The sequence below is a fragment of the Natrix helvetica genome (genome assembly GCF_964273705.1).
Source record: "Natrix helvetica genome assembly, chromosome: 2".
Taxonomy (NCBI): Eukaryota; Metazoa; Chordata; class Lepidosauria; order Squamata; family Natricidae; genus Natrix; species Natrix helvetica.
Window position 1 is genome coordinate 62611016 of NC_138552.1, and position 24235 is coordinate 62635250.

The 24235-nt window shown below is 39.3% G+C and overlaps 1 protein-coding gene across 1 annotated transcript in view; it reads left to right on the forward strand.

Annotated features, from left to right (window-relative positions):
* The window catches only part of SHC3 (SHC adaptor protein 3), a 38145-nt gene extending 15864 nt beyond the window's left edge, over positions 1-22281 (forward strand). The window contains exons 3-12 of the mRNA XM_081939993.1: positions 382-445; positions 4734-4853; positions 6409-6462; positions 7027-7078; positions 8467-8593; positions 10582-10714; positions 13750-13846; positions 15860-16054; positions 18245-18540; positions 22104-22281. Coding sequence (XP_081796119.1) covers positions 382-445; positions 4734-4853; positions 6409-6462; positions 7027-7078; positions 8467-8593; positions 10582-10714; positions 13750-13846; positions 15860-16054; positions 18245-18540; positions 22104-22229 — 1264 coding nt within the window. The 3' untranslated portion in view covers positions 22230-22281. The remainder of the gene's footprint in view (positions 1-381; positions 446-4733; positions 4854-6408; positions 6463-7026; positions 7079-8466; positions 8594-10581; positions 10715-13749; positions 13847-15859; positions 16055-18244; positions 18541-22103) is intronic.
* Positions 22282-24235: the final 1954 nt, after the last annotated feature.

Sequence of the window (24235 nt, forward strand, 5' to 3'; positions counted from 1 at the left end):
GCAGAGTTTGCCATGTATTTATTCAGACTATTTTCATTGATTCATAATAAAAGTTCATATACTCTTTGTGGTATGGAAATGCCTGTTACTTCTAATCTAAAACCAATCTCATTGACTCCAGAAATCCCCCAAAATATATTTCAGGTAGAAGGAAAATCCATGTGTTGAAAATGTATTATGCTACTAACTCACATTCCTCTAGGAAAATTTGATGTTTGAGTAATTGTGTTGTTCCTATTAGCACAATTAATACAAGTTATGAAATTGTATATATATATATGTCATAAGGGACCAATTTAGATTTTCAAGCTCTGTTTGTAAAAATAAATGAAGAAAAATAGCATAAGCATTTGCTTTTGACATCCTATTCTATCTTTTTAGAGAAGCAATTGGCCTTGTTTGTGAAGCTGTGCCAGGAACCAAAGGAGCTTTTAAACGAAGAAAGGTAGTAATCTTAATTACTTATTTATTGACTTACCATTGTTGCCCAACTATCATGTCCTTCTCCAATTTTATCTCTGAAAAATGTCCCACATTTTAACCAGTCAGCTTCTGTGCATCAATGCAGACATGAGCCCAAGTCTTTTCAGTTCTAGAACATCTTCACCATCAAACAAAACTACTGTTTTTTATTAATTTATATTGCTTCTACCCAAGATAATGTGATAAAAATAAGTACATTTGTGTTTAGTTTTTTGTACAAACATACAGTATATAAGAGCTTGAGCAGAAGAGGGACCTGGGAAGAAGAATTATATTTTTATTCACATTTATATTTTGACTTCTGGTGACTACACGGATAAATGTATTTGGTTTTCTCAACAACATTTTTGGAAGTGGCTTGCTACTGTCTTCTTCCTTAGGTTGAAAAAGAGCCCAAGACTATGCAGTTGGCTTCTATGCCTAAGGCAGGATTGGAACTCAGGTCTTCTTGTTCGTTGCTTGGTGTATTAACCAGCGTTAACTAGGGTTAAGAATTAACCATCAGACCAAACTGGTTTTCAATCCAGATGACTACTAGATGACTGTGAAGAGACCCAGACAATTTAAAGTCTTAGTGCCATTTACTATTTATTAACAACCTAGTAGCTGTCTAAGGACACCCCAAATTTGGTAGGCCTAACCTGAATATCATAAAATTACCTATCCTGAAGCTATTATTGACCCTATTTTATAGATTAATATTAGATAATACTCTAAGGAGAGTATTATTTTAATAGTAGTCAGGCTTCTTTTTTATCAGATGGTCTACTGCAGATGGAACCACGTTAAAAAAAAGACTAACCAGAATATCTTTCTATGTAATTTTAGCTGTTTGCAGGCAGGATGTGTTTGTATCAAGTAGTATTGTGCTAGGGTACTTTCGGTGTGTGCTAATATATCTTAAGTATTGCAACATGATAGAGCCCTGTGCAGTTTTCTTTACATGGATAAATTAACTCATGAGTACATCAGTTCAAATATTGCTGTAATTTACATGTACCTGTCATGTAATTATTTACAATTATTTATCTGCTGTTCTTATTCATTAAGCACAATGGGTTTGAGGCAATGTTAGGAACATTAAACATATGATATTTATGTTTTTATGTAATGATTCAACAACATGTGAAATTTGGTTGGAAAGTCACGACAGTACAGTAGCATAATGTTAAAGTGAGAGCTGTATTAAAGCCCTATGTAGAAATAGAAAATAATAGAAAAGGAAATATGAACTTTACTTTTTATAAAATGTTCTTCCATTGATCTACCAGTATGTTTGGTATTAAAGTTTCATCTCTAGCATTTCAGATTTCTCCTGGTTTATTATCTTAACAAAGGTGGTTTATTATATTTGTTAACATTCTTATCACTTTTGTTGACTCAAGACAAATAGATTTTTGAATAGGCACTGCAATTTTTATGAGCCTAATTCCTATACGGTGGGTCAATGCTCATATAAATATGCACACACACAATACATATTAAGTTTATACAGTTTGTGAAGTTTGTGCCCAACTAAATACTCTGCCCAATCCTAAAATTGGGCAGATTTAGTTAGTATCCACTTCTTTAACTCACCTTCTAACCAAACCTAACTCATTTCATTCCATTGCTTTTTTCATTCACATTGAGGTGTTTGTGAGTTTCTGAGCTAGACTCAAAGCAACTACAATGTAGAACAACGTTATTTCAGTTTAGTGATAAGTAGAGATGGGCTACAAATGACTATGATAGTTCCTACCGTTTTGAACATGTGATAGCTGCTATATTGTCTTTAATTAACAAAATTCATTTTTATGACTTCTACCACCCAAACTATTGACTATAGTAGAGAGCTCAAGAGAGTTCTCAACCTTACACTTAATTCTTCAAGAAGAAAGCAATCCCACTAAGTAGTTAGGTCTACCATTCCAAACAGCTGATTTCCCAATCCACAAAATGTCTGAATTAAATCATGTCTATTTTCCCTCAAACATTATCCAGTGAACTCCCTCAGGATATCAACAACTATTGTAGGATTAACAAAAAACAGATAGGCATGTATCTTTTATATATTTGTAACAATGTAAACAAAATCTCCAGATGATTGGCTTCACATTATTGGATATCACAAAGTATGCAAGATAAATTTGATTTGTATGTCATCTCTCAACTCAAATGACATGGAATGAAACAACCGAAACTAGCTGGGGTTTAAGACACATGCTCTATGCATTGCTTCTAATCATAGTGTATTATTGATGTCAAACTTCAGTAGGCTTGAAAGGGTCATTGGATACCTCTACTATCCAATCACAGACAAGTTTAATTTCAACATAATAAGACTATTTTGTCTCAAAATCTAGCAAGAATCCCAGCAATTGTTAATAGAATTAAGTGGAGCTGAATTGTCACTGCTCTCAAACTTCATTTTTAAAAAATGAGATTGGAGACAGATAAGTTTTTTATCGGTTGGTTGGTTGGTTGGTTGGTTGGTTGGTTGGTTATACAAGCTGCCCAACACCATTGCATCTCTAGTATACAATATTAAAAAATTTGAGACAATATAATACACAACCAAATAAAACCAAATATTGGAAGGAAAATAGCTCAGTCTTTAGCAAATCAATCATCATACAAGGGGGCTGTCACTCTAAGTCCTAGTCCTTAAAGAAGAATCAGGTTTAGAGGGCTAATTTAAGTAAAGCCAGGGTACAGGCCATATAAATCTGAGGGAATGTTCTTACAAAAGGGCAGTCCCAGAAACAGAAGGCCCATTTCATGGACTCCATCCGTTTAATTGATTGAACCAAGAGCATGCCAACTCTGCCCAATTTTGCAGGATGGGCACAAACCTCAGGTGATAAATGGTCACTGAAATATAACTAGGCTATATTTATATTTATTTATAAGTTAGTGCATTTAATGTGTATTGTGTGTACATATTTATATGATCATTGAATTCATAGCAATTAGGATCATTAAAAAGTGCAGTGCCTATTCAGAAACCTATTTGTCTTCAGTCAATACAAGTGCTCTTTAAAATACAGGTAGTCCTCAAATTACAACCACTCATTTAGTGACCATTTGAAGTTGACCATTGTCGAATCCCCTCAGTTACATGATCAAAATTCAGGTGCTTGGCCATTGTCTCATATTTATGACAGTTGCAGTGTCCCAGGTCATGTGATCACCTTTTGTGACCTTCTATCAAGCAATCAGTGCAGAGGTGGTATTCAGCAGGTTCTGACCAGTTCTGGAGAACAGGTGGTGGAAATTTTGAGAAGTTCAGAGAACTGGTAAATACCACCTCTGACTGGCCCCGCCCCCATCTATTCTCTGCCTCCCGAGTCCCAGCTGATCAGGAAGAAATGGGGATTTTGCAGTAACCTTCCCTTGGAGTGCATGGGAATGGAGATTTTATAGTATCCTTCCCCTACCATGCCCATCAAGCCATGCCATGCCCACCAAGCTGGTAGTAAAACTGGTACTAAAATTTTTTGAATCCCACCACTGGTCAGTGGGGAAGCCAGATTCATTTAATAACCAATTTAAAACGGCAGTGATTCATTTAACAACTGTGGCAAGAAAGGTCGTAAAATGGTATAAAATTCACTTAACAACTGTCTTGCTTAGCAACAGAAATTTTGGGCTCAATTGTAGTTGTAAGTCGAGGACTACCTATAAATACATTTTGAAAACAAATAATAATCTTAAACAGGAGTTAAGATTTGGTGGCGCAATGGTTAGAGTGCAGTACTGCAGGCTACTTCAGCTGACTGCTAGCTGCAGTCCAGCAGTTCAAATCTCACCAGCTCAAGGTTGACTCAGCCTTCCATCCTTCCAAGGTGGGTAAAATGAGAATCCAGATTGTTGGGGGCAATAGGCTGACTCTGTAAACCACTTAGAGAGCGCTGTAAAAGCACTATGAAGCAGTATAGAAGTCTAAGTGCAATTGCTATTGCTCAGATTTGCAATCCTGCAAGTTCTCACCAGCAACCCGGGTTACTGATTCCAGTTTCCAGAAAAGGTTGTTGTTTCCAGTTTTAAAACTATTTCTTCCATCTCTCAGTTATACAAAATTAGATCCATTTTTCTTCCCTATAGTATTTTCTCTTTCTTCTAAATCAGTATTGAAAGTATCTGTACACTGTAGATTGAATTGTCACGTTCTTGACTATTAAATTTTAGAGGTGTCAGTTTATTCAGAGGGATTCAGATGGAATCAAACGTGGACAGAGTACTGAAATTTGTGAATTTTACTTTTCCAGCCACCAAGTAAAGCTCTCTCTAATATTCTGGGGAAGACCAATCTTCAGTTTGCAGGAATGAACATCAGTCTGAATATATCTACCACCAGCTTAAACCTGATGACTCCCGACTGCAAGCAGGTTGGTATTTTTCTCATTCCCATTATCTCTTTTTAAACTCTCATGGTTAGTGTGAGCAAGCTATTTCCGTTCTTAATTTAAAAAAATAACATTTAAATATCCAATTAATATCAGTAAAAATATAGATACATGTGTATAACTCAAGAGGCCATTTCTTCCATTTGAACTCACCAATAAGTGACTTCATTTTCCCATCCCTTCAAGTACATCCTGCAGATGTAAAGTGGGTAGTGATCTGGCATGCTTCTTTGCATAGTTACTGTTATGCTATTTCCAAGCTGTGAATTTGCTTTGTATGTTGTTAGATTAATTGTTTTAGATAATTATGTTTTTTTATTTATTTTTTTAGTTTAAAAAGATAAGTGTAAATGTTTTAAAGAAATGAATATGCACACCTTTTCTGGATCTTGATTTAAAAGCCGTAAAGACAAAGGTACTCAAATTGGAATGAAAGAAGAGAATAATTTAGCTTTTTAGTATGCCTACAACTTCAACCAGAGACCAATGTTACAAATTTTACACAGCATTGTGATGTGACTTTGGTGGTTTAAAGAGAAACGCTTGGGTGTTTGTCACTATAGAAAACAGTAGGGCAGGGCTCAGGGGTAGGTTCTGGCTTCTGTTATTGCCGGTTCGCTCAGAGGAGTGCTGTGGGTGCGCAGGCACTTTGTGCACACGTACGCTTGATGCTCACTTTGCATGTGTGCATAGTAGTAAAAAAATTGCTTCTGTGCATGCGCAAAATAAAAAACAAGATGGCGGTGCCTATGGCGCCACCAATACAACTGGTTCAGGGGCATGGCCGGCCGAGTTACTACCTATTTTGCTGAACCAAACTGGTAGGAACCCACCTCTGGTAGAGCTATGTAAACCATGTCCAGAGGCAGTGATGGGATGCTGCTGGTTGAACAACTGGTTCGGTGAGCGCGTGCCAAAAATGGAGCATTTAGAAACTCAGCTGCTTACCTTCCAAGTCAGCAACAGTAAGTAAAACAGCTGCCAGAGGGGATCAGCTGTGCCATGAGTTTGACGTGAGCTAGAAAGCAGGAAATAAAAGACAGGATAGAGCAGGGGCAGGTGGTCAGGGCCAGCTGATTGTCAGAGCTACTGATTCGCCCTAACCAGTCCGAACTGGCTAAATACCACCTCTGGCCAGAGGATGAGACAAGAATAGTGTCATGGGGACAGGCATTAAGCTGGGATTGTTAGTTCTTTGCACTGATTCTCGAAGCACCTAATAATGAAAGGTTGTCTGTATATTAAGAGCTATACTGGAATAAAAAAAATTAAAATTAAAAAAGGGGGCAGGGAGGCATTGGTTTTCATTTCCAAATTCCAGGTTCACATCTGAATGACTTTTGAAGATCTTACAGATAGAGTTGTCATTTGAATGTACTCTAAATGGAGACATAGAGATACATGACATTTGTCACTGTTACCCTTGTATTTCTAATTTGGGCTTCTGATTGTACATACTCAAGAACACAGCTGGGGGGAGGGGAAGAAAACTAGCATTCTTGTGTATCTCACACATTATGTTTTCTTAACTCTGCAGATTATAGCAAACCATCATATGCAATCTATTTCTTTTGCATCTGGAGTAGATGTGGTAAGTCTCTTCCTTTCTACCATTTGCTATTGATGCAAGAGGCCATTGTGCCAAATGTATTACTTATCTTTCTTGGGGAGGAAATTGCTCATTGTTACACTCTTAGGGCATAGCGGTAAGGGAGAAAGACAAAGAAAGTTTCACTTTATTTGAACACGCTTGTGATATATAAACATATTTTCAGCGGGGTTTACAATATATATGAAGTTTAGTTAAGATTTACTGATAATAATTTCATAATTTGTAAGAGCTTCATTTAATGGACTTGGAAAACTAGAGTCCACTTTTTGAAAATAGCATCTTAAACTTAATCTCAAGATTTGCTCAGTTGCTTTACAAAATTACCTATGCAAGACTTTGAAAAGGCTTGCTTGATCAATGCATCTGTTCTAAAATCTAATGTGATTAATTTTTCTAATATTTTTGTCACCGTGGGATCTAGGCATAAGTACCAGATTGCAAAGATTCAGATGAAAATTGAACTGACCTCTGAATCAGCACAAAAAGAACTTTCGCATTCATGATAGATGCTTTACTTTTTTATTCTATATCCTCCTCCAACAGGATACAACAGACTATGTTGCATATGTAGCTAAGGATCCTGTTAATCACAGAGGTAAAGAATGTCTTATCTTTAGTCTCAGCTTCCTTTTGAAAACATATATTGTCCAGATTCTCTTCCATTGTTAATCTATTTCTAATGGCTTCCTACAGGTATTTTGTTAGCAGTGTGCTTGTATTTATTTGTTCAGATATTTGTTTCCTTTAATGCACATCATCTTTTAATGACCCCATAATCCCTTGCGGGGTGGAATCTGGGCAACCGAATGGAGCTAATAGTGGTGGCAGTGGGAGGCTCCACCCGCCCGCTCAGACGCTTCTGCACATGAGCAAACTGGTATTAAAAAACGATGCCTGCATAAGCAAACCGGTAGTAAAAAAAATGGAAACCCACCACTGGTTGTGGCACGCCCGCAACCAGTGGAGCTGGCAGGAGATTCGGATAGTGAGGAGGTTGGAGAGGAACATGGGCCAGTCCTGGAGTCTGGGGAAGGCTCTGATGAGGGATCTGTATCAGAGGCAGAGAGGGGGCCAGAGCTGTATGCCAGTTATCAGCTGCTGCCAGAGTCAGACATCAGTGAGGCAGACAAACATCTGGAGCCTGTTCCCAGCTGTTCCTCTGTCGCATTCTCCGCATGTGCAAAATTGTCAGACAAAAGGAACAGCTAAAGAATGGGGGTCGACTTGGGAGTAAGGCCACAGATGGACGATGAATGCTCCCTCCCAAAGGAAATAAAAGAGGAGCGAAAGGGGAGTGGAATTTGCAGGAGACAATTAGTTCACTTAATTGGTTCGTGACTCTCCGAGACTCCTTGCCAAATTTTGCAGATATTGGTCTGGCAGCTCTCCAAGCCAGATAAGGTCTGTGACTGTAAATTCTCCCTTGAAAGACTTTGCTGGATGTGAATGAGCAGAATTCACAGTAAATTAATAAAAGAGGTTTTGCCAGGACAAGGAGTTTGCTTCATGCTCTCGGGAAGCCTCAGTCAGAACAAAAGATGTTTAAGCCACTTTGGGGGCTCTTTTGGCTAAGGAGTGGTTAGAAATGCATTATAACATGATCTTGAGATATCTTGAAGACTGATCGATGTATAAAACTTTATCAAAGAAATGAAACATGTTAACCACTTATACCAGGAGTAGATATCCTATAGTTCCAGTCAGATGTTTAATTTTTTGCTTTTCTTTCCAGAGATGACCTAGTGGTCAGATAAAAATTTACTTATTTATTTAAAACATTTATCTAGCCGTTCATTTTATATCAAACTCTGAACCGTTCCTAATCAAGAATTAAAAAAATGCCAGTATGATGTCATTAACAATGCTTAGATGATTTTTTTTTGGTATTTACAAAAGTCAGCAAATTAAACTGGAAACTGTAGTATTACAGATTTTTCCTGGATTTACATTTGAATAATGGTCTTGTTCTCTCATCACTTCCAGCATGTCATATTCTAGAATGTTGTGATGGTCTTGCCCAGGATATAATCAGTACCATAGGGCAAGCATTTGAACTTCGTTTTAAGCAATATTTGCAGTGCCCCTCTAAGATTCCAGCACTTCAAGACAGGTGAGTAGTATCACTGAGATTTTTATACACATAGGTTTCTTGATTTAATGGAATCACAAGAGTTATTTTACTCAAGAATTTTAATACTAGACCTAGCTGCAAATGTTTTAATTAGATCTACCTGTAAAAATGCAAGTAGAAAAATAGGGACCATCTTTGGTGGGAAGATAACAGTGTTCCTTGCGTCTTTAGCATTTAGTCATGCTGGGCACATGACCACAGAAACATCTTCGGACAGCGCTGGCTGTTCGGCTTTGTAACAGATGAGCACTGCCTCCTAGAGTTGGGAACTCTTTTTTTTTTTGCGCGCCAAACCAGCAGTAATGCCAGCAGCAATTCACCCCTGACTTAAAACAGTTCATTTAGTGACTATTCAAAGTTACAATAGCTGAAAAATCACTGAAAAAGTGACTTATGGCAGTTTCTCACAGTTACGACCGTTGCAGGATCTCCATGATCATGTGATCAAAATACAGAAGCTTGGCAACTGGTTCATATTTATGACTGTTGCTGTGTCCCAAGGTCACATGATCTTTTGCGACCTTCTGACAAGCAAAGTCAATGGGGAAACCAGATTCACTTAACACCAGCTTGCTAACCAATCAACTGCAGTGATGCATTTAACAAATGTGGCAAGAAAGGTTGTAAAAGAGCTCAAAATGCACTTAACAATTGTCTTACTTAACAGCATACATTTTGGGCTCAATTGTGGTTGTACATCGAGGAATACATAATATAATATTATTTTGATTATTTTTCTGCATCTAAGAGAGTGAGGGGGCAATAAAGTTTATTAGGATGTCTTTTAATGGGAGAAATAAGTTCATAAGATAGGAGGCAAGGCAAATGTTTTTATGCTGAAGATCTTAGAGAGCTGAATTGTCCTGCTTTTTTATTGAGAATCAGGCAGGGCAAAGTTGTACTGATAGAATGATAGAATAACAAAGTTGAAAGGGACCTTGGAGGTCTTCTTGTCCAACCCCCTGCTTAGGCAGGAAACCCTACATCACTTCAGAAAAAATGGTTATTCAATATCTTCTTTAAAACTTCCAGTGTTGGAGCATTCACAACTTCTGGAGGCAAGTTGTTCCACTGATTAATTGTTCTAACTGTCAGGAAATTTCTCCTTAGTTCAAAGTTGCTTCTGTATATCATTGAGTTCTGATGAGGTGGTTTCAAAAATTGAACAAATTATATTGTTATTATTAATCTTTGAATAACTGTTATAAAACAGTAAAGTAGATCTCGAAGTTGGGTTGAAACGCCTGGGAACAGGAGAAATTTTCATTATTTTCTTGAATTATTTGTACTCTGTTCAAAGGAATGAGGGCTCAAACTGTACCATAATAGAGCTTTCAGTCCTAATGCATAAAACCCTGATTCCAATAAAGAATATCCCATCTGTAAGGGTGGGATATTCACTACCTATTCATACACACTATTGAAGATAGAAAGTGGCATCCTTCTCACACTTCATATTTGTCCTTTGGAGGAGCTCAGAGAAAACATAAGCTCAGAGAAAAATAGGATCCAATCTGGGTCAATCACTGGGACCAGAGATTTTGTCTTCTGAGCTTTGAGACTTGTGCTGGAGACCATCTTCAGGGAGAAGATGGGCACCATCTTCAAGGTTTCTGCTAGAGAGGAGTTCCCTGAAGATGGGCTCCAGCAGGAGTCCGAAAGCTAGGAAGATAAAAACCTCTGGTCTCAGTGACCAACCCAGATTGGATCCTACAACACTATCCTGGGACTTCATTTGTCAAAAAAAAATAGTACATCAATAAAATATTCCTAATTGTTTAATTGTTTAATGACTAAAAGAATGACTTCTGCAGTAAATATGTGCCTACATTATTTCCAACTTTAGGATTCACAGATACTCTGATATTTTAAAAAAACCTTTGTTTACAAACCATTCCCAATATTAAAATATTGTGATAACAAATGAAGATAAATCAAGAAGCAATTAACTGAGCATCTCTCTGCAGGATGCAAAGTCTGGATGAACTGTGGGTGGAAGAAGACAGCGAAGTGGCTGAACATCCCTACTACAATAGTTTTCCAAACAAAGTGGACGAAAGAGTCAGGGTCAAAATTCCCCCTATTTCAGATCCTGCTCAGGTAAGCAAAGCAATCCCTATGAAAGTCATTCTAGAGTATTAAGGTTGAAGGTGGATTGAAAATAGCTGCCTAAAAGATACAGAGAAGTAAAGTATGGGGAGGAACTTTACTAAAGCCTCTCCAGCCAATCCATGTAGGTGCATGACCCAAAGATTTGATATCATAACAGAGAATGAAATACTTGTCCCTCTTCATTTTATCTATAGCAAGTATGTTATACATACAACAGGGACGTGCGGGCAGGGGAGGCAGGGCCTCACCTCTCTTCATGAAATAATAGTATATAATATTACATTATATATATATATATATATATGTGTGTGTGTGTGTGTGTGTGTGTGTGTGTGTGTGTGTGTGTGTGTGAGCTGCGGAGGCAGAAATGTTGTCGGTGCTTCCGGATGATGAAGGCACACAAACACGCATCTACCCAGCTGTCTTTTCCAGCTACCTAGCGCTCTTTTCCACCGATCGCGCACATTGTGTGCGCAAGAAGGAAAAGTCCGCGGCGAAGCCCTTGTCGCCCCGAGCCCCTTGTTTGCACTTCCGCCCCTTTTTCTTCGCTCCTCCCCGCTCCGGCTTTGGAAGGGCCGGTGAGGTTGGCTCCAGCCGAGAGCGACAGGGAGGAGAGGAGGGGGTAGCTGCGGGCTACCTTCCGGCCCTGGCGTGCGCGCCTCACTCTTGTCGGAGCCTCGGCCGCCCGCAGCTTCGACTGAGAACCGCAACTCCGCCCGCCTCGCCAAACCAATTTTGAAATCATTGTTTATTCCAAATGCGCACGAAAAGCATTCACGATCGGTGGAAAAGAGCGCTAGGTAGCTGGAAAAGACAGCTGGGTAGATGCGTGTTTGCGTGCCTTTGTCCTCCGGCAGCGCCAACATTTCTGCCTCTGCCCTCCGCAGCTCCCGGGTGCACCCGGACGGAGGTAGCCAGAATGGCGCCGAGGCAGTCCGGCCGGACGAAAGAGTGAGCGCACCCGGGAGCTGTGGAGGGCGGAGGCAGAAATGTCGGCGCTGCCGGAGGACAAAGGCAAACACGCATCTACCCAGCTGTCTTTTCCAGCTACCTAGCGCTCTTTTCCACCGATCGCGCTTTTGGAATAAACAATGATTTCGAAATTGGTTTGGTGAGGCGAGCGGGATGGAGCGAAGAAAAAGGGGCGGAAGTGCAAACGAGCTCGGGGCGACAAGGGCTTCGCTGCGGACTTTTCCTTCTTGCGCGCACAACGCCGCTTTGGTGGGAAACCGCTCGCCGTTCTTGCGCGCCTCTCCAGCCACCGCCTTGGAAGTGAGTCGCGCGGACAGAGCTTTGGGGCTGAGGAGAGAGGCAGGGACGGAGGGAGTGGGGGGAGAGGAGCCGCCCCCCTCAGCCCCCCAGGCAATGGGGAAAGCTTTCCCGAAATGGGGGGGGTGTCACAGGAAATAAAAAGGGCGCGCGCTGGGGGGGGGACGAAGGAGGTTTTGGTGCGCCTTAGAGGCGGACAGGAAAGCAACGAAAGGGGCAGCGAGGGCGGGCGGGAAAGCAACGAAAGGGGCAGCGAGGGCGGGCGGTGGCTGCAGGCGGCAAGGCTTGAGCGGGGTGAAAGCGCAGCCCCTTTTGTTGCTTTCCCATTCACCCCGCTCAAGCCTTGCCCAAGGGAGCTGGGTATCAGGCTTTGGGTTGGTGGGAGACCTTGAAGGAGTGGGGGGGGAAGGGACTGGTGCCGGTGGAGGAAGCAATGCTACGCGGATCAGTGCACTCCGCGGTCCCCTTAATGTTCACTCAGGAAGGCGGAGAATGGGACCACGTGTGCTGCACACGTGGTCCCATTCCCCGCCTTCCTGATGACGTCACCAGCCTCCCCAGCCATAACCCTCACCGCACGTCACTGACATACAATATCTATCTGTACCAATATATACTATAAGTCCTTCTTGCCATATTTTTATTTGATCCATGAAAGCTGCCCATTGTCCTTGTTTCTTGTAATTTTTTTTTAAGTCTGCATCTTTTCAAAATGTCAGTATAATTGTAAGCAGAAGAGCGGCCCTATCATAAATCTCTATTTCTGTATTGCCACTCCTTTTGCTCATGGGAACAAGACCTTCTCTAGAGTTTCTGTTTGCGTCTAAGGCACCTATGAGCTTTTCTCCCCCTAAATGCCATTACTATTTGGGCAGATGTTAATGTATGTAGCATCTTCATTTAAAATGCAATAGGTAGCATAAGGACAATGGCATGTTCTATTGTTTCCATAAGTGACCATAGGCCAAAAGGAGATGTTGGTTTAGTTGACTCAGGAATAATAACATGGCCTGATGATCTACTTCCTGCTTGTCATGTTTGAAACTAATGTTAGTTTGGTTTTATTCCAGTGTGCATTATCTGAGTTTCTAAATGTTCTGGTATCTTGCATCTAATAATACAATGAAGGAAATATTTAATATTTATTTCATATGTATTTAATATTTAATAATTGTTTATAAGATTGTGAAGGAAAGCACTGCTCTGGTAACTTTTGTCCTTTAGACTCTCCTAATTTAACTAAAATAGTCGTCTCCCTCTTCCTTCCTTCCTTCCTTCCTTCCTTCCTTCCTTCCTTCCTTCCTTCCTTCCTTCCTCCCTCCCTCCCTTCCTTTCTTCCCTCCCTCCCTCCCTTCCTCCCTCCCTCTTCCTTCCTTCCTTCCTTCCCCCTCTCTTTCTCTCCCTCTCTCTTTCTTTCTTTCTTTCTTTCTTTCTTTCTTTCTTTCATTAGGAGAGAGTGATTCAACTGGAGGAGTTCCTTTTATAGATGTAATATACCAACTTTGTCATTTAGAATTACAGGGGTTAATAAAACAGGAAAGGAATGAAGTTTTCCAGAAGGTCATCATTACTTTCATCCTCCTATGCAAACTCATTCATGCTCAGGCATAGTGTCATACATGATGAATGAATGAATGAAGACTGGGTTTGGGTAGAATTGCACCTGGGCCAATCATAAAAAAAGACTTACTGAAAATGCATAACAGTTTTTAAAGGTAACGTTTGCATGAAGAATATTTTTACTACTGCCTTAGTCTGCATCAGCATTGGGAAAAGAGCAAACATACTACCAGAGCCAGCACGTTAGAGATCTGTGTGGTGAAGACTGGCAACAGGCACCCAGCAGGCAAGGTAAGCTATACTCTTGTATTTTATATGTATACTCAAGGTACAGAACTACAGAAGTTCCAATTACTTCTGCTCATCCAATAAGATTGGATAGGTAGGAGTCATGTTCTAGAGTAGGTTCTCACTCAGTTATCTAGTAGGACCCAAGAAACATGCTTTCTCTATCACTAGACCTGCCATATGGAATAGCATTTCCCTGCCTCCACATAATTCAGATGGTACTGTCTCTACTTACCTTTTGGAGAGTATGCAAGACAATGTAGATATGACTTTTCCCAAGTTTGGCTTTTGTACCCATCTTTCATTGCTTTTTGATTGAATAGAGTTTGAATTATATATAGAAAGGATGTGGTAAAAAAATCATTTTTAAAAGTCTGGTGTACCTCTTGACTCAGTCTTCCATCCTTCCGAGGTCGATAAAGGGAGGACCCAGATTGTTGGGAGCAATATGCTGACTTTACAAATCGCTTATAGTGGGGCTGCAAAGCACTGGGAAGTGGTATATAAGTCTAAGTACTATTACTAAACATCATTGGCATTGATGTTACTGAACAACAAGATCTGCATTTTTATCTACCTATTGAGTCCTTCCCAAGGACCTAAGATAGGCAGATGTTGCTGTTTGATGGTTTTCAAGGTATCGTTGTAGGATGTAAGCTGTTCCAAGTAAAGCTGCCTTGACAAATTGACTAAACATGATTTTCTCATTGCTGATGGTGTTCAAGTGGTGCTCCAAATGTTTCAGGATTGTACCCAAGGTGCCTCTTAATATTGGTACTATCTTTGCTTTCTTTTGTCACGGTCGTTCTTCTCTTTGCACATATTTTGTGATGATGATGATTATCTTTTATTCATTAAACATGAAACTCAGTCAACTGAACATTTACAAATGTATCACAAATATCACTGACTGGCTCTGATGGTTGATACAGGTTGCTGCCAGCATCCTAGGCATCAACCAAATATCTTCTTAAAATGTAGTGCAGGTTTTTTTGCAGTTCCGTTGGTGTTATTGTAGGAAGCTGCATTTTTTTAATGCATTTTGTAAAATTTGTGAACATGGTACCAAGTGCCCTGATGACAAATGGGTATCACTGTTACATGTTTCATCCATAATCACGTAGTTTCAATGGCCAGGTCACAATATTTTGTGACTTTTTCCCCCCAGTTCTTTTTCTTTAACGCTAGCATCTCCTGGTACAGCAATATCAATAAAAAGTAAGATGATGGTGATTACCATCATCATCATAACAATGTGATATCACATATGCCAATTCTTTAGCTGGCATTGGCCACCATTGAGTTCCTTCCAGAATCTCAGAAATGGTAATGTATCGGTGTTGTAAACATCAGAATCCAAGCAATAAGGGTTTTTGTAACTAAAAGATTAGAGAGTATTGTGTTAGAAGAGCTTTCTATTTTTATCCTGGTTAAATTTTGTTTTCACACTATGGCTCTTTAGCTATCGAACATATCTAGCAGAGTTCTTCTCTTTTGTAAAAATCCCCCGTAAGTTTACTTGAAGTCTTTTTATTTAGCAAAGAATATTTCCAAAGTTAATTAAAAACTTCCTGCTGTCTGCGCCTCTGTCACTTTTATTGTATTCTTCTAAAAGTAGCAGTGGTATTTCAGATGAATTGATATGAACTGACTTTAAGTGACTTATAATAATTACATTTAGCTGTACTTTTTAGAGGACAAGAATTATTAAGTTTTCCCCATTTTTATTTTATCTGTTTGCATGGCTTTTGTGTCCAGGTAATGTTATTTTACTATATGAAAATGAGAAAAAAAAGGTTATAAAATTAATATTGAAGCAAATAAACATTTTAAAAACTGCATAAGTCTGATTGTTCACAGGATAGGAAAAAATACTGGAATAATGCTGTGGTCAACAGTGATGCAGAATAAATTCCATGTAATGGACAATGAAAATTGAGTTTCTAGAATTGAAGCAAAGTTACCTGTTGAATTCAGGATATAAATTGGTTTTCATTGGATGTATTGGTTTCACAGGGTCTTTGGACATCTACAGTATGCCAGAAGGAAAATCCAATGTTGATCTATCAAAAGAGATGCCAATGTATGTGAATACACGACATATAAATATGGAAACTCTACATGCTCTTCAGACAGAGGCTGAACATTTGTTTACTGAAAAAATAGAAAGCACCAAAGACAGCAGGCCAGGAAAAGATCTTTTTGACATGAGTACGTTCACCTTACTATCTTTTAACAATCCAATTTGAAGTAGATGATCTTGTTTTGCTTTGGAGAATTCATAGGCGGTCAATAGTTTTATAACCACTATTATATTGATTGAAAATTGCAATCCTGTAAAGAGATTCAAAAAGGACACTTATTGGCTAAAAAGCTCGTGATTATTCAACTTCCACAACAATTGCCCCCCAAAATTATCTAATTTTGAACCAAATTTTCACATTCCTCCTGATTTTTTTGAATAGTCAACTATTTTTGACTATCTCTGCTTTTGGAAAAGCAAATGAGAGCTGAGCAGGAAGGCTGCCACTTCTTCTGCAGGGAGGAAATGATGGATTAATCGAACTTCCAATCATTTGCTGCTTTAAACCTGCTGTGGGCAGTGATCATCTTCATTTTAGGACTCAGAGAAATAATCAGGGAGCAATTTCCATTCATGTTTTAATTTAATTTAATATTCCAATTTTAATTGAACTTTGTCACATAGAAAGTAGGAGAACTACTGTGAACAATGATGTGAGGTACTAATACCACTCTATAACGCATAAATAAGACCACACGTAGAATACTGCGTCCAGTTTTGGTCACCACTCACCACACTATAAAAAAGATGTGGAGATGCAGAAAGAGTTCAGAGAAGAGCAACAAAGATGATTAGGGGACTGGAGACTAAAACATATGAAGAACAGTCGCAAGAACTGGATATGACTAGTCTAGTGAAGAGAAGGACCAGGGGAGACATGATAGCAGTGTCCCAATAATTGAGGGGCTGTCATAGAGAGCAGGGGGTCAAGCTATTTTCCAAACTGCCTGAAGGCCAGACAAGGGACAATGGATGGAAACTGATAAATGAGAGATTCAACTTAGAAATAAGGAGAAATTTTCTGACAGTGAGAACAATCAACCAGTGGAACAGCTTGTCTTCAGAAGTTGTGGGAGCTTCATCACTGGAGGCTTTCAACAAGAGACTAGACAGCCACTTGTCAGAAATGGTATAGGCTTTGCTGCTTGAGCAAGAGGTTGGACTAGATGACCTACAAGATCCCTTGCAACTCCATATATTCTGTACAATGCTTCCACTCCCAAGCCTGAAGCCGATCCAAAAGAATACCATGTTTAGTACTGCTGAGAGATCAAGAAGCATGTTCCTCCATCCTGACACTATCACAAGTCATCAGTAAGCATGACCAATGCCATATGCATGATGAACCTGAGCCTGAAGCCTGATTCTAACAACCTAGATAAACCCTTTCCTTGAGAGTCTTCTGGAGTTAAAACCTAACCTTCCTCTCTAAAAAAGAAAGGTTGGAGTCTTGAGAGAAATTGTCTAGGATGATTGGGATCAGCAAGCCCTCTTTCTTTCTTTCTTTCTTTCTTTCTTTCTTTCTTTCTTTCCTTCCTTCCTTCCTTCCTTCCTTCCTTCCTTCCTTCCTTCCTTCCTTCCTTCCTTCCTTCCTTCCTTCCTTCCTTCCTTCCTTGATAGGAATGGAGTACGTGAAGAGATGAGCTATCATTTGCTTGCCTACTCAGTACTTCTCTAGGATGATTAAATTGCCTTAGGGAATGACTTTGTGCTGGAAAATGGATAGAAATATATGTGACTAGTTCTCTTGAATGTCTTCAAGGCTTTGAATATCAACAATCATGAGACCCTCCTGGACTGCAGGTTGAGATTGGACCTTAGTTCTTATTCCTCCTGTTAGGCAGTGTCTAGAAAACATCTAGGAATTTCTTGCTTTTTAAAATTTATTTCCTCTGCTAAGGTAATAGGCTTGCTGTTATTCTTTTATTACATATCACTCCATCATCCCGCAGCTTCTCTTTGACCCAACTTTTAATCTGAAGAGCCCTTTGATCACTTTTTAACTAAATTAGTACAGACACATGCTAATGTTATTCATAAAAATTATATTGAAATGTATTTAGTTTTGGAAACACGTTAAATATATTTTCTTTTCTATCCAACTGAATTAACTATAAAAGTTCAGAAATTTTTGACATGCAGTAGGACAACCCATTCAAATTAAGCTGGTTTAAGATCCCTCGGTCTCAGCGGAAGAGAACGATAGTTGCAATTTATTCAGATCTCTTTTCTGAGCACAGTATATAGAGAAAAAAATTAGGAATTTGGATGGCATAAATTGTTGCTAATTTCTCTCTGTTATTTCCTCTGTTTACCAGGCCCTTTCGAAGATGCTCTCAAGAATCAAATGCCTGGGCCTGTTTTGAATAAGGCTACCTCAGTTGAATGTACCAGTCCTCTCCATTCCAGAGCAAGTGGGGCAGCTGCAGCTGAAGAACTGAGCACAGAGCCCTGGTATCAAGGAGAAATGACCAGGAAAGAAGCAGAACAGCTCTTAAAGAAAAGTGGAGACTTTCTGGTTAGGAAAAGTACCTCCAATCCAGGATCCTATGTACTCACTGGATTACAGAATGGACAAGCCAAACATCTTCTGTTGGTAGATCCTGAAGGAGTTGTAAGTATGTGATCCTAAGGAGAGAGACCTTTTTTACTTTAGGTTGTAGAGACCCAGCCTTCTGCACTATCTGGTTTCATCATTAAAGCAGACTGATTCACACTTAACTTGTGGTGGTGCAATACAGTATTCAGAGCAATAGAGAATTATATCTTAGGGACCAGGGAAATTTAAGCTTCATCTTAACGAAACCCACTGCAGAGAACTCCTGCTTCTTTGAGGGATACCACCCCATAAGAACCCTTGTAAGTATTTGGTGTGTAAATCAGCCCCGATTTAATTCAGATTGAAAATCCGAGATTCAGTAGTTGTGTGATTTGATTCATTTTGATTCATCTGATTCATTTTGAAACCCATAGACAGTGCGATTCAGTTCAGCAGGATATGAGACAATAAAGGTTTCAACCATAAGCATCATAATATCTGCAACTGCTTCATGAGGGGGGGACGAATGGGATTAAAATGAAACGGGGGACAGATCTTTAAGGGAGAGTGATGCTACAAAGGTTCAGCTTAATAACCTGAAGGATTTCACCTCAATAATGCTTTGAGACATTACCTCTGCAATTTCTTTTCAGTAAGGCAACAAGAGAAGGACAAGGCAGCCTAATAGCAGTAGCACTTAGATTTATATACTGCTTCACGGTGCTTCACAGCCCTTTCTAAGCGGTTTACAGAGTCAGCATATTACCCCCAACAACCTGGGTCCTCATTTTACCGACTCGGAAGGATGGAAGGCTGAGTCAACCTTGAGCCTGTTGAGATTCAATCTGCCAAATTGCAGGCAACAGGTAGTCAGCAGAAGTAGCCTGCAGTACTGCATTCTAACCACTGTGCCACCGTAGCTCCTGATAACCCCGAATTGCCTATCCAAAAGCCAACACAGTGGTGTGGAACCAGAGTGAAGAATATTATATTCCAATTTCAAAATAAAACCTTTTTTAAAAACCCAGTTCTTTACTTGGCTGGCAGGGCTAGTTGGTATGGTTTACTGGCAAGAGAAGTCTCTTCTGGGAAGGATATAAAATAACCAAGATCTTAAAAATTGCAAGAGTTGACTCTTCATCCGATTATCTCTTTTCTCTTTGTATCATTCCCAAATCATTAAAAAAATCATTCTATCATAATGTACTTTGATGAGATGCAGCCTGAAATATTTCTGAACTAGATGCTCTAAGCTGGATTGAGGCTTGGAGAAGGGAACAATCAGGGTACTAAAAATTAAGCCCTATGATGATCGTTTGCCATAATTAGCCATGCTTAGCATTGAGAACATCTAAGGAGGGATATGCTAACACTCTTCAAATACTTGAGACAATGTTGCAAAGAATAAGGTCATTCTCTCTTGCTCCAGGTTTTGGATGTAAAGTTTGGACTCCTACCCTGAATTTAGGCTTGAACCTGATGACCCAGGTGCCATTTTTGGGCTGCTAAAAGTATTTCCATGCAAAGCAATCTATATAGTTCTTGGTTGAAGGCAGGGATGGACTTCAACATTTTTAGCAAGGGGTTCTCTGCCTGGTTGCTGTGTGGGTGTGGTCATGGTAGGCATAGCCTAGTTGGCCTCCTGCACCACGGTGAGTGGGGGGGGCGTTTTTCCCCTCTCTGGGCTCCGGAGGCGTTTCTCGAGCCTCCAGGAAGGTGAAAATGGACTCCCCAGGCTCTGGAGGCCCTCCGGTACATCCAGTAGGCCCAATTTTCACCCTCCCTGAGCCTCCGGATGTGCCCTTACCTGCATCCAAAACAGGCCGTGTGGGGACTCCTGGGAGGGGCTGGGAGGTCCAGCCAGGAGTGAAATTTGGGGGTTCTCCAAACTGCACAGAATCTTAGCTAGATGTTCTCCTGAATCCCTGCAAACCACCAGCAGCCCTCCCGTGGTTGAAGGTTTGCCTTTTTCTCATCCTTATCTCTACTGCAGGGCTCAGGCTTAGCTGAAGACATTGTTCATTGTCTGAAGAGTAGGGCTTGGAGGGCACTGGATGATGGAATTTTCTATTCCAGTAATATCCTCCTTCTTATAGACGAAACCATGAACTCTCTCTATCCACAATCAATCAATCCACAATACTGTTGTCAATCAACAACAGTAGCAGAACAACAGGAGAATGGTTTCTCTTTGTCTGTCGATTCTCATTCTAAGAGAACTTTCTAGAAGAAGAGTGACAGGAATGGCAAAACACAGACGCTCAGAATAGCAGATGGCATTGTTTTCTCATGTCTGAAGGCAAAGTTTGTGAAGAGATTCCCCAGTCAGTATCAGAGAACTCAACATAAAGTCTAGCCACCTGCTCCACTAACTCTTTCATATATATGGAAGAAGAGTTGGAGCCTTGTTTAAGGCCTCCTTAAGGCCTGAAAGATGGTTGAATCTCTCCAAAGCAATCTAGGGGCAAATAAACTGATGTAATGTTTCGGATCACTTTAGCAATTCATGTGTCAGATGAAATGATTTTGACATATGTATCAAATTCATTTCAAGTGATCAGCATAACTAGCTAGATTGTACATGGAATCATTTTCTTCTGAAAGGGAAAAAAAGAACTCTGCTGGTTCTTCTTGTGGAATCAGTTTTATTTACAAATCAGTCTCTATTCCAAGAATGCACCAGCAGATCTACTTCTGGTTCCTAGCCAATTTCTTTCAAAACTGAGTAACTTTCCATATGAACCTGTTGAGCCACATTCCCTGGAAACCATCTGATATAGCTTGGATCCACCTTAATTTAGGAGGGAATTGCTTTCCCATCAGGAAAGAGAAGGGGAAAAAGTGTTTTTTTGGTTTTGATATAGTAGAAAGGATGATTTTGTATAATCCTTAGTGCTGATAAAACGTCAGTAGGATGCATCACCCTTTTCATGGCCTCTAAATTTATCTACTAATTTGTAGGCTGGTCTCTGATTCTTGATGAAGAACCAAGAAATAATACATGTAACTTTCATGTTTGATCAGCAGAGGACAGTCAAAGATTATTCTCATCACATCAATGAGGCTGTATTAGGCTGAGGTTGCAAAGCAGGGAGATGCTTCATACAGAGAGGAAACATGCCACATTTTAGAAGTACAATTTTGGTTTTTCTGCTCAAAACATTTGCCGCTCTGTTAAAGACTCCAGTTCCTAAATTTGGATGTGACCTCTTAAAAGAATATCACAGAGCTTCAATTTAATTTTAGTCTCTACATTCACAATGTGATCCATGTATTTGCTCATTATTTACATTATTTAAGTTGGACATTAAAACTTTGCAAAGAAATATACAAATGATGAAAAGTAATCTTTTTCCACAACTGTAGTATAATATTTTTATATTGGGCTTTAGTTTAGTAGAATCAAGCTTGGTAGTTAAAGAAATAGGCACAGACCAAAGAAATAGGTTCATTTTGAAGTTGTTCCCTCACTAATTTCATTGGTCTTCTCCCAGCCTGACTTTCCAAACCTTATAATTTTCCAGACTGCCATACCTATCGAATTCATATGAATGTATTGTTACACCTGGATGGGACCTTAAATTAAGCGTCATCAAATCTGGCAAATGATATGATTGCATGTCCTTTCTTATTTTCAGATTCGTACAAAGGATCGTACCTTTGATAGTATTAGCCACCTGATCAAGCATCATCTTGAGTACAATTTACCCATTGTCTCTTCTGGAACTGAATTCTGCCTCCAACAACCTGCTGAAAAAAAGTGACCGGCCCTGTGGCTGGTGAGATGTGCAACAAGCAACAATCAGAAATAAAGTTTCGTTGAGGTTTCTGTAGGCTGAAAATATATCAGTTCTGCAGGGTACTAGAATAATATGTTTTTAGGACTTCGGAATAGGGAAGCATTTTTTAAAAAAACACTGCTTAAAAGGATTTTCAGAAAAGTGTCTTTACTCAAAGTGTTCTCATTCCTTAACAGGAACACTGCTTGTGTACATACACACATGTCCCATTCTATATAGACATGGTAGATAGTTATATTTTTGAAGTCAATCTGCTGAAGAAAACAACCATTTTTCTACTCTTCAGTGCAGTTTTAACAGAAGAAAAGATCTGAGTTGTGTATGATTGTGAAGTTAGAATATACGTGTCACAAGTCTTGTTTCTTTTAGAAAATTAAAGCTAAAAAAAGCAAGAAATGTAATATAATAAGCACAATAGTAGAAAGCAAACAGAAAAAATGCAATGAACAAGCATCAGGCAAAGGAAAATGACTCTGTGAGATAGTATGCCAACAAGAAATGTTATCCTGAATCAACTTTTTAACACATTCTTGTTTCTCAAGTAAATGATCATTTCCCCACACTTCAGATGTCTCATTTTGGTTCGTATATAACACTACTCCAGATTGTTTGCGATTTGTTTTGACTTTGACTTGATGTGATCTGTGTATGAAGTACATGCATTGAATTTTCTATTAATATGCTGTATGAAATTACTTTGATTTAATAAAAGAGTGTTCAAGAGTGTTTTATTAGGCATGTAATAATTCTTTTCCAGTCATGTCTAAAATTGTGCGCCCATCTTTTTCTACAAGAATATTTGGTGTGGTGGTAGGGGAAACGTATGTAGTAGGGGGAAGGAGTGATTGTAGTAGGGGCAAGCGGTGTAGTGGTAATGTTATAACATTACAAAGTAGAATAGGGTTTCCTGTTTTTTCATCTCTTACTGATTTGGGGGGTGGGAGCGGGGTATATAAAGCTGGAAACATAATAGTATTTTTAAGATTAAAATTAATAAAGGAAATAATAAAGAACATTATTATCCTATCATAAGAATTTGGATTACTCAAATACATTTACTTCATAATTACATTTTTTTCCATATATTTTAAATGTAATAGAAATCCAAAATATTCCCACCCCACCCCAAATTGTAAAATTAATTGCTCTGAGGCTTTTAACAAAAATGTTGGATTGGTTCAATTAATGAAGGATAAGCCTATTGACAGCTATAAAAATAGAAAGTCACTCATGAGTCAATACTGTATACCCGCAATTAGATTGTGGTTTTGCCAACAAAACAGAAATTATTTGCTACTACCACCTTCTGGTCTTAGTTTGAAACTTCCCAGTCTAATCTACAGCTTAGAATATAGATTTCTGTCTACAGGCTAGAGCAGTGTTTCCTCAATGTTGACAACTTGAAGATGTGTAGACTTCAACTCCCAGAATTCCATGGACAGTCATGCTGGTTGGATAATTCTGGTAGTTAAATTCCAGACATCTTCAACCTGCCAAGTTTGATAAACACTGTTTTAGACAGTTTTTGGTGGTTTCTCATCTAAGGAGCAACCCATTTAATTTTTTCCAATATCTGCAGATCCATGCTCTGACTTTTAGATCTATAAATTACTTTAATTGACAACACTTCCTTTAACAGAAGCAATATTAAATCTTTAAATTCTAAGGAGTGGGAGAACCTGGGGGCAGAATTAAAAGAAGGATTAGCCTAGAATCCCTATGTAGGCACAAGTGAACTAAGTCCAACCTCCCCTGAATTCTGTTGACCCTTATCTAACGCCAAGCAGATACTCACCGTTAGTTGAGAAGATTCCTATGCATAGGCATGATTAGCAATAAACCAATTTAACTGGACCTTCATGTGTGGATTTGATCTTTCACACCTGACCTGTAGGTCTTCTAGAGGTGGAAGTGAGTTCTGACTTAAATGGACTCAAGCAGTTTGCAATTCATCTTCACAAAGCTAAGAT